This window comes from Ostrea edulis, chromosome 2 (genome assembly GCF_947568905.1).
Source record: "Ostrea edulis chromosome 2, xbOstEdul1.1, whole genome shotgun sequence".
NCBI classification, from domain to species: Eukaryota; Metazoa; Mollusca; class Bivalvia; order Ostreida; family Ostreidae; genus Ostrea; species Ostrea edulis.
Window position 1 is genome coordinate 34755258 of NC_079165.1, and position 15271 is coordinate 34770528.

The window sequence follows — 15271 nt, forward strand, 5'->3', positions numbered from 1 at the left end:
GAGGGGAAACAGTTGGTGTAGATCAAGAAATAGACCCACATCATAATTACTTACCGTAATTTAGATGGCTAAGCGGATACATTTATGTGTCTGTTCCTAGGTTGATTCATTCTGTTGGGGAAATTTAAGTTAATATTGCATGCGTCATACCATATTGGTCACACTGTAGGAAGGTGAGCTAATGCTTGTACAGTTCACACTGTAGGAAGGTGAACTAATGCTTGTGCAGTTAACACATGTGGGTATTATCCTGGATTGAGGATAGTCTGCATGAACCGTAATGAATGAGTAGAACACACTGTATATGTCATTTATGATTATCAAATGACTTGTACCCTTACAATGATGATGTCAAAACAAAATTTAGAATGCTGGCAATATTTGAATTTAAAATTTTATTAAACAAGGTCACATATAATTACAAACTGGCCAAGGAGTTGGCAATGTAAACCATTAGAGATTTATATATATAAACTGAATGGCAAACCTTACATAACTTCTTGCATGAGTAGGGTGTCTCTTCCCAGCTGACTTAGGGTGACACGTAGCGGTAGGGGTGTAGTTGGGATACACTGCTTAGCTTTTATTTTACAGGATTATCACGATGGCTGCCACTAGTCAACTAGATTTACGAACATTGAGAGCAGTCCGAGTGTTACGTCCCCTTAAATTAGTCTCGGGGATACCAAGTATGTAAATGAGAGTAACCAGTGGGAATACGATTAAAACAATTCATTTAAAAATATTATGCTTCTTATTCTAAGACTGTTGTATATATCATATAGTACCTTACTGGTAGTTTCCTTAAAACAATAAAGCATCTCAAAATGAAAGGAGACTTTATATCACTTCAGATGAAATCCAAGTGGTGTTTGCAATTTCTTGATTTCTCTGATTAATAAAATATTTTCTTTTCAGGTCTTCAAGTAGTGTTGAAATCTATCATACGAGCAATGACTCCACTTTTACAAGTGTGCTTGCTGGTGCTCTTTGCTATCATTATATTTGCTATTGTTGGATTAGAATTCTACAGTGGTGCTTTCAAAACTGCCTGCTTTAAACTGGGGACAGAAGGAAATAATGAAGGTAAAAGCAAAAATGCTATATCATGTAAATGTATTCCTGAAATATGTACATTGCTAAATAGAAGTCTGGTAAATGCAAGTATCAGCGATGAAAGTCAGTTTGTAAATGTGGAAGTTTCCATAGAAATGATCTTCCTATATCTAATAATTTAAAAAAAAACTGTCAGATTATACCTCACACATATTCTGCAAATATATAACTAAGATGTTATTTTCACAACAAAAAAACTGCAAAAATTTACCAACACAAAGGTTTTTTCTATTCATTCAAATAAAACAGACTTTTAGTTACTTATTGGTATTTTGCAAGCCTCCCCCTTCCATTAATATTCATGGGGATGATAATTTTTATTGTTTTTGTGACATGAACAATTGCCCACAAATTTAATTCCTTCACAAACAAAATAAACAATTAAGGGTAACAAAACACTATAAATCTAATCCCTACAAGCATGCTTATTTTTCCTCAACCAGAGAAAATTTAAACGCATGAAATAAGGGTTTTGCAGAATTTTAAATCACATTAGTAATGTGTTGTATAGTTATTAAATGAGTATGAAGGCAATCATCATTTTGTAAGCCCCGAGGAAAGAAGTGTTGCCTGAGGGCTACAGTTTTTGCCAGTGCTTGACAAGATTACTTTTGCCCGAATTCAGCATTTGATGCCTGTTTTATTATTTCAAAATCCCACTGTTATTGATTTCTATGGAATTCACAGAGACCTACATAGAGAGATAAAAATTTCATGTATGAAATCAATGATAATGCAATGTTTAATTAAGAAATGATGAACACGCTGTAGGAAAATGTTGGAGAATAACCCAAGGTTGAGATATTTAGTCGGAAAATCAAAACAGAGCCTAAAGATGAGGAAGTGTTTTTCCAACAGAACTTGAGACCAAGGGGTTATTCTTAAATGAATCTCTGCTACAGTGATGTTTGTAACATTTACAAAGTACAGTTTCAGAGACATAGTCGTTCCACATAATGTCAAGGTCGTAAAATTACCAATAAACCCCTTATGCAACAATGGGTTTTTTTTTATGTCGTTGGGTTTATTAGGACCCAACAATAAAAATGGAGTTATAAAGGAATCCCATTATCTATTCTGTGTGTCTGGCCTTCAACACTTTCGATGTGACACAATATCTTAAATACTTATTAACACAAAGCTTTCATATCTCATACAAAGGTAGTTGACCACTGATAAAGGAAGACACCTACAGATTTGAGGTCAAAGGCCAAGGTCAAAATAGACTTCAATCTTTTATTTTACTATACATTCATTGTGACACAATAAATTGAAAAGTTTTCAACTTAGAACTTTCATATTTCATACAATGGTAGTTGATAATTATAGAAAGGCATGTACCTATAAATTTTTTGGTCGTGATCAAGTTCAAAATAATAGCAGACTTTTAATACAAGTTTACTTTGCTTTCAAGTTGACAAAATATCAACATAAAGCTTATAGGAAGACACCTAAAGGTTTTGGGCATTTCTCTGCCTGTTTATTAAATTTGTTCATTATCTTGAATGGTTTTCAGCAAAAATCTTTCAAATGTAATACAAAGGCAGCAGCTGATCATTAAAAGAAGACCTATGAGATATCTTGGTTATGAGCCATGAGGTGATTGTCAAAGGTCAAGGTTACAGCAGACCTTTGCTCTAAGTTTACCACACTTATAAATTTCATATTTTATAAGGAGGTAGCTGTTCATACCTCAATCATCAAGTATACAATATAATTTATCACTCCTTTCTGTCTTTACAAACAAAAAGTTGTGTCATTATAGTTCAGTTGTAGTAATTAGCGCTATACGGACTATGGATATCGGCCTGGATAGCTCAGTGGTTAGAGCACCTGACTAGTAATGCAAGGGTCCCGGGTTCGATTCCCAGTCCAGCCAAAGATTTTCTCCTCTCCCCTATATCTATATATTCTACATTTATATGTACTACATAGTACTAAGACATGTAATTTATGAATTAAGTTCACAGCGGGGCCTTTATTTCTGACTGAGTCGGATTTCTAGTTGAAAATTTAAAATCAGTGCATTGTTACAGTTGTAGAAAATTTGGTAAAAATTATACCATTTATACTTCATAAATTACTTCTTTTTTTCCTACTTCCAATTTAATATTTGTTTATGAATATGTGTTATGAAAGTGCTTTTATTCAATTTCATTTAAATGTTTTGATGCTCTGACAACAACTAGTTAGGTGGATAGACAAGTCTATTGCAGATGTGTGTTTTCTGACATATCAGTCACCGTGGCTGATAGCTATATCATAGTGAGAACTTTATATGGTGTCAGATTTCATAGATCAAGGTATCGTTAATATGTGTATTGAAGAAATTTTATGTTCCTTGGACTTTCTAATTGTTTCTTTGAGTTATTACTTACATTACTTTGATTACATATCTTGAAGAAATTGAATCAAATACTAAATCGTCAATTTTGTTCTGTAATTACAGATGACATTTACATTGGAGATGAAGCCAACATCAGACCGTGTTGGGATAAAACCCAAAATGCAGCGTACTTTGATGCGTTTAAGTGTCAGGAAAATATTTCAGAGTGTCGTGTTCGGTGGGTGGGACCTAATTATGGAATTACAAGTTTTGACAATATTGCGTACGCGATGCTTACTGTGTTTCAGTGTGTTACCATGGAAGGATGGACGGAAGTATTATACTATGTGAGTTATTACTTGGATTTTTATGTAGAAATTTAACAGATGAAATGCTGATTTAAAGAAAATATTCCACTGTAATGTAGAGATTTCATTTCATGTTATTGAAATTGTAGTTTAGTTTGAGTTTGGGCAACATTTCATGATAGTGTCATGTTATTGCCTTTGTAGTTTAGTTTGCCCCCCCCCCCCCCCAACACACACCCAACACACTATCACACTATACATGAGGACCTTTTCATTACAAACATTGTAGTACGTATCAAGTATTTGTTAGGAGTGGACGCTGCCTTGGAATGCAAAGCACGAGTAGAGGTTACCACAGTATATATTGTATCTGTGTGACAAAGTTGATTTAAGGCTTTAAAAGTTCTGCCTACCAGGTGCATTGTATGTTTTTTGTTTCAACTTCATAAGTTTTAAGATGCTCTCTATTTGAATTTGTTTATTTAACAATAAAATCTATCTGCACATGGTAAGGTAAAAAAAACAAACTTTTGAGTTGAATCACTGAAACCATGCATAGAAAAGTGGTCAACTGGACCACTCTGTTTAATTTCTGCATGGTGATATTGAATTTGAATGCTATCAATTTGATGTGATCGAATCTTTATCCTTGGCATAAAAATATATCACTGATTATATTGATAAAGATAAGAAGACTAGAAGCAAGATGAATGTTGTCCAGCAACATGTGTATTAAGTCTTATTTTTTTCCCTGGACTTTAGTGAAAATACAGGTATATTTAATATGTTTCTTTGCTTGGAATTTTATCTGACACAAGTCTTAGTTAGCTTCTGTGTAGATTGTATGTAACTTTGATATGAGCTGTGTCTGGATGTAGCTTAAGTAATCCTTATTAATGTAGCCCTCAGGTGTTGTATAAGATTAATAAGGCCTACATAAACTATGCTCATATGGTAAACATAGATCTCCCATCGTAGGATAAATTTCCCAATACTTTCATTAGATAGAGTAACTTGTGGTTCATCTGGCCCCAAAGGACCATCTACTTGTAACGAATTGGTTTTAAGCATTCAGAAGAAAGATTAGAGGAAGATGTAGCCAAGAAGTAATAAACTGTTCCTGAGAAATTTGACATTTCTAACTGATATTGACATGAATTTCAAATGTCCCAAATGTCCTTGCACATGTGTAGAGATTAGAAATCGCCTATATTTCAATGAGTCAGTGTATTTCTGAGGTTGCTTTGCTAAATTGATCAGCCAGACATAATATCATATTTGATTGGTTCATTTCTCTCTCTCTTTCTATCTATCTATCTCTCTATCTCTATTTATATCTCTCTATCTCTTTATCTAATCTCCTATCTTTCTATCTTTCTCTATCTGTCTACAAAATTAGTTTATGGCAAAACCACCATGTGAATTTGCCAAAGATTTAAGGTCTTTTAAAAAAGGTTATATTTAAAAAAATAAAAATAGATTAGAAATTGTTACTGGAAAGAAGTTAATAGGCAATAACAAGAAATAAGATATAGAGATTGTCAGGCAATAACAATAAGACAGAGATTTTCAGGCAATAACAAGAAATAAGACAGAAATTGCCAGGCAATAACAAGAAATAAGACAGAAATAACCAGGCAATAACAAGAAATAAGACAGAAATAGCCAGGCAATAACAAGAAATAAGATAGAGATTGTCAGGCAATAACAAGAAATAAGATAGAGATTGTCAGGCAATAACAAGAAATAAGATAGAGACTGTCAGGCAATAACAAGAAATAAGATAGAGACTGTCAGGCAATAACAAGAAATAAGATAGAGATTGTCAGGCAATAATAAACATAGATTGGATACATTGACAATATAAAGATGAACAATATTGCTACAGTGAAGAAAATGTTTGTAAAATGAACATTTTTATTTTCAGACTAATGATGCAATAGGACCATACATCAACTGGCTTTATTTTTATCCATTGATCATCCTCGGCTCATTTTTTATGCTCAACTTAGTCTTAGGTGTACTTAGTGGGTAAGTATAAGCTGGCTGGTTTAAGTACGTGACTTTGAATATACTGTACCAAAATTAAATCTATTCAGTTGTATCACTTAGATTCTGGATGGCTGTTGCAGTTGTATTACTTTATATTATTTTCATTGACAGCAAGAATGTTTAAGATTAGCTGCAATAATGTAGCCCTTTCCAACTGTTTTTTTTTTGGGGGGGGGGGGGGTTACGTCAGAATAAAAAGAATTGGAGAGGGCTACTACATTATTGCAGCTAGTCTAAGGTATGTTGAAGCACACAGTTAATTGTAATTTGTATCATGAATTAAAAAACGCCCATAAACCTGGATCCATGACCATAAACTGAGAAAATACTTTAGTCAATTTTATGTATCTCATGAAATATTGATATTTATAAGATGATAAAATTCTTTAAAATTAAAGTAATCTAAAGATAAAATTGGTTTACTTTTTAACTCAAGTGAATTTTACTGATTATCTGTATCCATAGTACATCCGTCTGTCTGTTTGTAAATGTTCCACATTTTCAAAATGTTAAGGGGATTCAAAATTGTTCAATTGAAGGGCTATGGAATATATCAGGAAAAGGTAAAAATAGGGTGAGACCATTTAAAAATCATTTCAAGAACCGTTGGACTAGAAAATATTAAACTTGGGTTCCTGATACTGTAAATTTTGAAATATTTAAATCATGGCCCTACTGAGGAAAGGATTGGGCCACAATAGGGGTTCCAATTAAGACTTACATTTACATGTGTATATATATAACTATTTATTATACCTCAGTATGAGAATTCTATGCAACGCGTAATCTGATTGGTCTATACAGTCATGTGCCAGGATGATAAAACTTCATATCTCCCTCTCAAACATCATATCTACCTATCATATTTACCCCTTGGGCATCACAATAAGTCTGAGTCATTCTACTTTCATAGTTTGTAAGGTACAAAATATGCGGGTCTCTGATACACAGTTAAATCACCTGGTTTTAGGTGAAACAAAAACAAGCAAGTAAATCAGCATTCAAGGAAAATGGAACTACAAAAACTGGTAATTATCATATCACTATTTCGTTGTTTGTACCTTCTACCGTAATACGTTGACGGTGCGGTGATACCGTTAGGGCGATCTCAGCTACATACAATGTGTAGATGAGTGGACTTCAATTTCAAATGCACTTTTGTAGTCTTGCTTTGTTTCGGTACTATAATAAACAATTTATTGCATGGATGTTCGGGAGATATGAAGATTTATTCACCCAAGAAAAATCATATTCACCTTGGGTAAATAAATCTTCATATCTCCCTCACTATCATGCAACAAATGTATAATTTATATATAATTTTTAAAATCAAGGTCATGATCAGTCATATTAATGTGCAGGCATTGATCCTCAGGTAGGCTTATTAATGCTGAATTAAGTTTCTTCAAATTATGGCCTTAGGGGTTAGGGTGGTACCACAATAGGGAATCGAAGTTTTATGTGGGAAAACTCTTTAAAACTATCCTCAAAAACAGCAGGACCATGATTTGTCATGCAAGAAATAAATTTCATTTTGAAAATATACACAAGTTAATGAACTGTGACACTTCACACCAGCATACTTCATGGAAGTGCGTTGTTTGATTAAATCATTGCAGGCAGGGCCAGTACACTGTGTCATATCAATATCCTAAAATTCCCAAGTTGTGTGGACTCAAGTTTTCTTCTTTTGAAATTATGGACATTTGGGATAGAGTCACAGGGGCTAAGATCAGGGATAAAATTTTACGTAATTCATGTATGTATTATGGGGGGGGGGGGGGGGGGGGGATCTGTAAACAATCTTCTTCAATCCTCTTCTCCAGATCGTCAAGGTCATGTTAGTAATATTGATATTGAAGTATTCTTATGTTGTGTAGAAGTCAGGACTTTGTGGGATCATGATATAGGGTCAACTTTTCATGGGAATAAAGGGTATAAAATCTTTTTTAAAATATTACATCTGTAGTATGGCAGGGTCAAAGTGTGATTAGCATTGTGGCCCATGGACCTCTTGTTTTTATGTGGGTGCAATATCTATGGGTTTTTGGGGGTAAAAAAAATGGGTACATTTATTTTTGTTATTGTATTTTTTGTTAGTTAGGTATGGGACCTATGTTGTTAGTTACAACATTCAAGGAATATGTAGCAAAATTTTGTGAAGAAATATTCATAAATGGAAAAAAACAACTCAGATTATAGTTATTATCAACAATTAGCTTTGACAGTTGGACTATATCATTCAGCATATGGTATTCTGTATGCAACTGTGCTTTCGGTATTAGACTGGTTTGATTGATGATATGGTAATTATTGTCTATGATTTAATCACAAACTATTGCTTTCACCAGAGCTAGCCTCTGTTAATAACGCATCAAACGATGCAGAATAAATAAATGTTTTACACGGGGTCCTGATCTTTGGTTTGTGGAAATGTAGCCAAGGATTTTGATTTTCTTCAATTTTTGAGAATTTTCGGGTTGTTGAACATCCGTTTTGAGGAAATATTATATAGAGAGTACATGATTTATTTGTCTAACTCCTCCCACAGGTTTGCAAGTACTTTGATATATGACAAATAATAGGAATGATACATCTTGAAGTGGAATTTATGAGTATATGTGTTCTCCTCGAGAGTTGCAAGTTTGAAATTTTTACTTGAAAGTAATCTGTCCAAAGGATTGACATTTGATGTCATCTTGAAAGACTTGAATTGAGGCCAGACATCCTAATTGTGTTGTTCAGTGGCTGGAATGGGTTGGTTGGTATTTAATGTTGTGTTAACTAACTTCAGAGGTGAAAATTGGTTGCTATAGCATTAGAATTCTTGCTTTTGTAAACTTCAGATATACAATATATTGTACAATGTAAGGGATATAAGAGTTTGGTGAAAGTTGGAGACAATATGGTTGATCAGGAGGAAAATGTCTTCTTAGTGAGGGCCAGTATGTAGGAAGGGGAGGTCTATGATAGCTATTACAGCAGAATAAACTGGGCAGTATCAGAGTTTGTGTTTGGAGTTCTTCATTTCTCAAATTATTGTACAGAAACTTTGAAGATCTATGATAGTATGTTTTATAGACATATAGTAATCGCATGCTGTCCTTTTGACCAATTCATTTAAGTAATACAATTTTGAATTTGTATTTAAAATGTACACAAACAATTCATAGTTTTCAAGGATATTTTGAATTGAAGTTTAGATACACTCAGATGAAAGGTGAAGATAACGAACAGTGATCAATCACATAACTCCTATAAGCAATACAAAGTAGGTAGTTGGGCAAACACGGACCCCTGGACACACCAGAGGTGGGATCAGGTGCCTAGGAGGAGTAAGCATCCTCTGTCAAGTGGTCACACCCGCCGTGAGCCCTATATCCTATCATTATCTCACAGACTTTGATTTTGACAAAGTTTTACCGGTACTGAAATATAGTTTTATATCTGACTTACCGCAGTAAGAATTGTCAATCAGCCGGGGGAATGATATACCTTAAACCTGACATTGGAGTAAAGCATCAATTAAAGTCCTTTGTTGCCAGCAGGAGCATTCATTTTGCTACAACACATCAAGTTTTTTCAATGATCATCTACAAGCAGAAAAAATAAAACATGCGGGTATATTTTTATTTGATTTCAGTCCAAGTTAGGGTCAACACTCCCGTAAAACAGAAAATAAAAAGATATTATCCAAATATTGCACATTTAAATTGCAGTTCAACACTCAAATACATTCACAATCTATTTAATTTTGAGTATATTTATACATTTCAACCCCTTCCATCAAATATCTTGATGCACGTATGTGAATCATTGAAGAATTTCTCATCATCTTGATTACTGAAATATCCACTTAGTCTAAATGTATGTACTAAATGAACATCGGAACTGCTACCAGAATTCTATCACATACATGAATGAGAAAAACATGGCTTTTCTAGATTTCCTATACTTTGTCATGAATATGTCCTTGACATGTGACTGACAAATTTGCATTTGTACTTCAAAGCCTTTCTTAAATTGTAAAGGTTGGGTGTTAATTTGTTTGATATACGTCCCGTCGAGAATTTTGTCACCAGCTGTAGGTAAAGTACCACAAATTAAGACCTATGCTTAGTGCTCAGAGCCGTAGCAATGAGCTTTCTTTAACATTCTTTAGTGTGCCAATGAATGCCTGCCATATAACACAGGACCTGTTTTTAAGGTTTTAAGGTCATCTCCAAAAGACCCGTGATTCTCACTTCTAAATGCCAAGCATTTGGTGAAGGAGCAATCGCTATACATATGTACCTATGTTTATGTCATAGGTTTTACATGGCCATGGCACAATGGGACTCAAACTCACGACCTCCCGGTTATGAAGCGAACGCTCTACCACTGAGCTACTGTGACCAGTGTCTTGTTAAGGAAAGTGAAATTTGGCATGCAAAGAGAATTTTTTTTTATCTTTCTGTAAATGTCACGGTACTATCCCATGTGTGTGTATTTTCTGTCACAAACTTGAAAAATGTTAGAGATTACTGCAGACCTTTAAACTTTGAACTGGCTTGAAATTGACCTTTTTACCATACATGTACCTTTAATAAACTTTTAATTCTGCAAATAAATTGTGAGCTACATGTAGTGTGTTGATGCTCTTATGCTCAGTAAAATGACTTCCTGGTAAGACTGTAACTGGAAATAGATTTATGGATTTTAATTTTTGATATATAATGAAAAAAATTTGCAATATTGGATAATTTTTTTTTTCATTTTGGGAATTGAGAGTGCAGTAATGAAACAATAAGCAATTTTAATCAAAAGTTGATGGCAGTTGAGCTAACCAATTTCGATGATCGATTACAATTTTTTCATGATAAATCAGGAAATGCATCAGTCCTATAAATATGCAAATACTTGATAAATATTATTCACCTTGGCATTACAGACACAATATGCAAAGTCTGTCATAGTTACACAAAGTTTATTTTTCTGATTTATAATCATTTTTTCTTTTCAAATCCATTTGTCTGCAAAATTAATGATGCCCTTGGTACCAATAAAGTAGGTCAAGGTCATGAGGTTAGTCTTACAAGAAAAACCATTTGCAAAAAGTGGTAAAACTCGAGGCTTATATACATGTACCTGCTATTCCGTATATATCTGAATTGGAATATTTTTTCTCACATTCAATGTACCTTTCTATCATGTTAAGATATAATTTAGGAGAAATTGCACATTGTCACAATTTTTCAGACAGAAATACACCATTGTGGCAAAAATAAAATAAAAAATATATAGTCTCTCTCCTGTCTCTGACAGTCTTATTAAGTCAATGAATTAGGTAATCAGTGAGCACCACACAGGGTTTTAGTTTTTCTCAATGATTTTTTTTTAAGAAAAAAGAATTCACAATTTGCAAAACTTTAAGATATATGTCCTAAAGCCTCCTGACAATTTTGATTGGTGTGTTATACATCCTTAAATGCTCTAAATTTTTCAGTGTTTGTTTTTTGTTGGTTTTTTTTTAATAAAAATTTCTTTGGGAAGTAAAGTTTCTGTGCTTGAATTACTAGAAGCCACGTATGTGACCTTTTTGAAAAATTAAATCTATGAAATTTTAATTTACTTGAGAGAATTATTTTCATTCACCATATGAATATGTTGAAAATAAAGGACATCAGTTAATACAACTACCTTATTATTTGATGTCAGATGATTTAAAATGTACGTATGAAAGATTAGCTAGGTCTCGCATATGACATGAACAATTATGGAAATTTTATGCATGGGATATCTTGATCTATATTATCTGTTTATATATTAAAGAGAAAGTATGTGGTAGCTGAGCTTACAAAGTAGACATAATATGAAAGAGTTGTCAGGGAAATTTTGTATGAAGCCTTTATTCTGCGAAAAAATCTACATTGATGAAACATGTTTGTATGCTATACATTCATGTGTAATTAATTAATGTGATGGACCTGTTGGTTTAAAGAAATAAAGAAACTGATCATGAAGCTGCTCAGAAAAGTACTACATTTCCAATGTTTCTACCTTTTGATATCTTTACATGTGTAATGATAGGCATAATTTCTTCATGAACGCGCTGCAGCTGTAAACGATGTGCATATAGTTTGTCTATATTTAACAGCCAGGAATTCCAACACAAATGAAAGTAGAAAGTATGTAATTCATGAGGGTATGAACTGCAATGCTTCGAGCTGGCATAGTTCATGATGACAGGCCTCAGGTTCTATCTCTGTAGATTTGATTGACACTCGTGTTCTGGCATAGTTCATGATGACAGGCCTCAGGTGCTATCTCTGTAGATTTAATTGACACTCGTGTTCTTTGAACACTCTAATTTAGAGATTGGAAAATTTTTAATCATTGTTAAAATCACCATGAAGCATGGGAATACAATTATACTATGTAAATTCTCTATTTGGTACTAAAAAAATGGACAACAATAAAAACTATTTTATGATACTCTCTAAAATTGTGTGATTAGTGATTTTGAAAATCTTTAGACTTCCATGGTAAAAATGTTATATCCATTGTTGTTTTCAGAGAATTTGCCAAAGAGAGATTAAGAGTAGAAAACAGAAGATCTTACATCAAACTCCGACGACAACAACAAATTGAAATGGAATTGAGTGGGTATTTGGAGTGGATCTGCAAAGCAGGTGGGTCACGACACGTGCAATCCAAATCTGTATTCCCATACCCTGAACGTGGATATTTCCGCATGTTGTTAATTACATGTATATTTCCTTTGTAAACCATATGCGTAGTGTTTAATTACGCAATGTCAGTATCTTTGATTAATAAATTGCTTAACTATGGGAATAATAGGTGTGGCAGTAATTGACGTGAAAATCTTGTAATTGCGTATTTAGTGTGAATAACCCCCACGCATAAATTTCCACGTTTACAGAATACTTTGCCAGGAACAAAGAGAATGGTTAGAGTATAAATGCATTTCTTCTTTTCACACACAACTAAGAAACAAACATTTTGTCAAAAAAACATCAAGTACATTCATCATGGTTTTTTGCTGCAAAAATCTGTCGAAACCCAAGCACTTTATCCCCCAGAGCCTCAACATCCATAATCAATATGTTAGAGAACCGCGAACCAAACCCTAGTCTGACACGGATTGACTCGTGATGGATTATTTTTCTCCAATTGTGAATTGCATGGATTTCTATGAAACAGAATTTTTTCATTTCTTATTTGACATTAAGTATACAAATGAATAACACAGTCAGAAAGATCTTTAAATAAAATTAAAAAAAAATTAACACCCAGAGACACACATTGACATTATACTGCCCATCCATGTTTAGTGTTCATATTGTTTCTTCTCATTCAGTGAACGATTTACAATATGAAATGTATGCAATATACACTTGAGCAAGCATTTACTCCCGGTGAATGTGTCAGTTTCAATTACGCTTTAGTGGACTTTGTATAGACAAGAGATAGGAAAAAGTTGAATGTCTTGTTCGAGCAAAAGAGGCACAAAATCTGGACAGGCAGTAAAAATGAAAAATTACTGCGCAAAATTAGAATATTTAGACAAAAAGATGATGATATCCAACACATTATCAGGACATTAGCGTAGCTGTACAGTATCATGTATAAAAATATATGACCTATAGTAGATGGTGTTGAAGGAATGTGAGATGGGCCAATCTTTCAAGGCTTTCTCATATGGGAGGCCTGGTCTATCTCACATGGGTAATAATAAGAGAAAATGAATTGATTGAAGCATTCTACTACACCTCCAAACGTTTCATTTCATGCAAACCGTTCAGCGTTCAATGCAAACCATTTCGTGCAAGAATCATTCCGTACATGATCAAGCCACGCCCATAGAAACGTGCAGACCATTCTAACCATGTCTTTAGACAGGTGGACATTGTTGGGAATTCGAGCAATTATTTCAAATTTTCTCTATCAGACGGACTTTCAACAGTGAAAATCTGCAAATAATCGAAACAGAATACATGTAGTTAAAATAAAACCACTAGGCAGAGCAAAATCTGATACATTCATAGCCCTCAGAGCAATGTTAACACCTTTGGTAGTCTCCAGCAAGAGCAGAGACATGATATATCTCTGGCCTCGGTAGTTTCTTTTTTGTATATAGGAATGATTTGTCTTGTTACACTTGTTTGATCAATTTAAGTTTCTTTTTTTAAATAAAAAATATTTTCATCAAATTTGTTTAATGGAACTGTCCGCATAATGCAAAGACTGACCTGTGTATAACTTGTATATTCTATGCAAATTCCAATTAAAGTCAGGTTTAATTTTACCATGAATGCAGTTTTCTGTAGGTTGAAATAAAACAATCTAATTAGAATTAGATGTTAGGTCCACTCGCATAATTTCTTAATTGAAGAATCTGTTGATCATTACTGTAGTTAGTCATTATTTGTTTCATTTATTCATATATATGTAAGACTCCAAAGTGTGATGGGACTCCAAAGTGCGATGGTCACGCCAAACCCCGATGGTCTGCGCCAAACCCCGATGGTGTGACACGCCAAAGTGCAATGGTCCACACTCATGCGCCAAAGTGCGATGGTCTGGCACACCAAAGTGCAATGGTGTGACACGTCGAAATCCATTGGTTTGTAAACGATACAGTGTTTTGGAACAGACTGTACCAACCGTGTGTTGTTTCACTAAAATATCAGTGCAAAATTCATGCATAAAAAATAAGAAGTTCAACTTATTTCATTACCATCTAGTTGTCGTGTATTTAAACACAAAATTTTCCAAAGCGAAATTGTTTAGAATGTATTTCATTATAGCGTATCCCCAGGATTTTATTACGTGTACGTCACAAGTAATAAATGATCATGATTTAAAGAATGTTTGGGCGAAGCAGATATTTCGGCAACATATGTACTTTGCCGTTCTCACTATTCTCAACAGTGTAAACCTTACCGTTGCTGTCGTCTGTGTTGCATTTATTTGGTTTTATTTTGAAAGATGTTAAGAATGACATCACAATGACGTGACGTCATAAACGTTACTGAACTCCGCACCATCGGACTTTCGCGTGACCATTGCACTTTGGCGTCCGTAACGTTAACAAACCATCACACTTTGGCGCAGATCATCTCACTTTGACGTGACCATCGTACTTTGGAGCGACCATCGCACTTTAGAGTCTTACATATATATGTTTGATTTATTTCTCAATCTATTTCATTCATAATTTGATTGTTTCTTTTTGTTTTGTTTTGTTCTTTCTTATCCAAGGTGACAAATTCTTATCGACTAGCTAATATGATGTCTAGATGCTCTCCCACTCCCCACCCGAGAATATGTTTCAGTCTTGCCTGATGAGAAGTTTTTTAAAATCATTTTATCTTTTGTCTTACACGTGTAATGTTTAGGTTTATTTAACATCTGTCTTTGAGACAAAGCCTGGAATATACAAATTACACATGTATTTTTTAATGAC

At 33.8% G+C, this 15271-nt stretch overlaps 1 protein-coding gene across 24 annotated transcripts in view; it reads left to right on the top strand.

Moving 5' to 3' along the window:
* Nucleotides 1–15271, top strand: part of LOC125678310 (voltage-dependent calcium channel type A subunit alpha-1-like) — a 136589-nt gene that overhangs the window by 69264 nt on the left and 52054 nt on the right. For all 24 annotated transcript variants that reach the window (XM_056153861.1, XM_056153847.1, XM_056153855.1 and 21 more), the window contains exons 6-10: nt 595–689; nt 919–1086; nt 3566–3789; nt 5678–5781; nt 12358–12473. In XM_056153861.1, coding sequence (XP_056009836.1) covers nt 595–689; nt 919–1086; nt 3566–3789; nt 5678–5781; nt 12358–12473 — 707 coding nt within the window. The remainder of the gene's footprint in view (nt 1–594; nt 690–918; nt 1087–3565; nt 3790–5677; nt 5782–12357; nt 12474–15271) is intronic.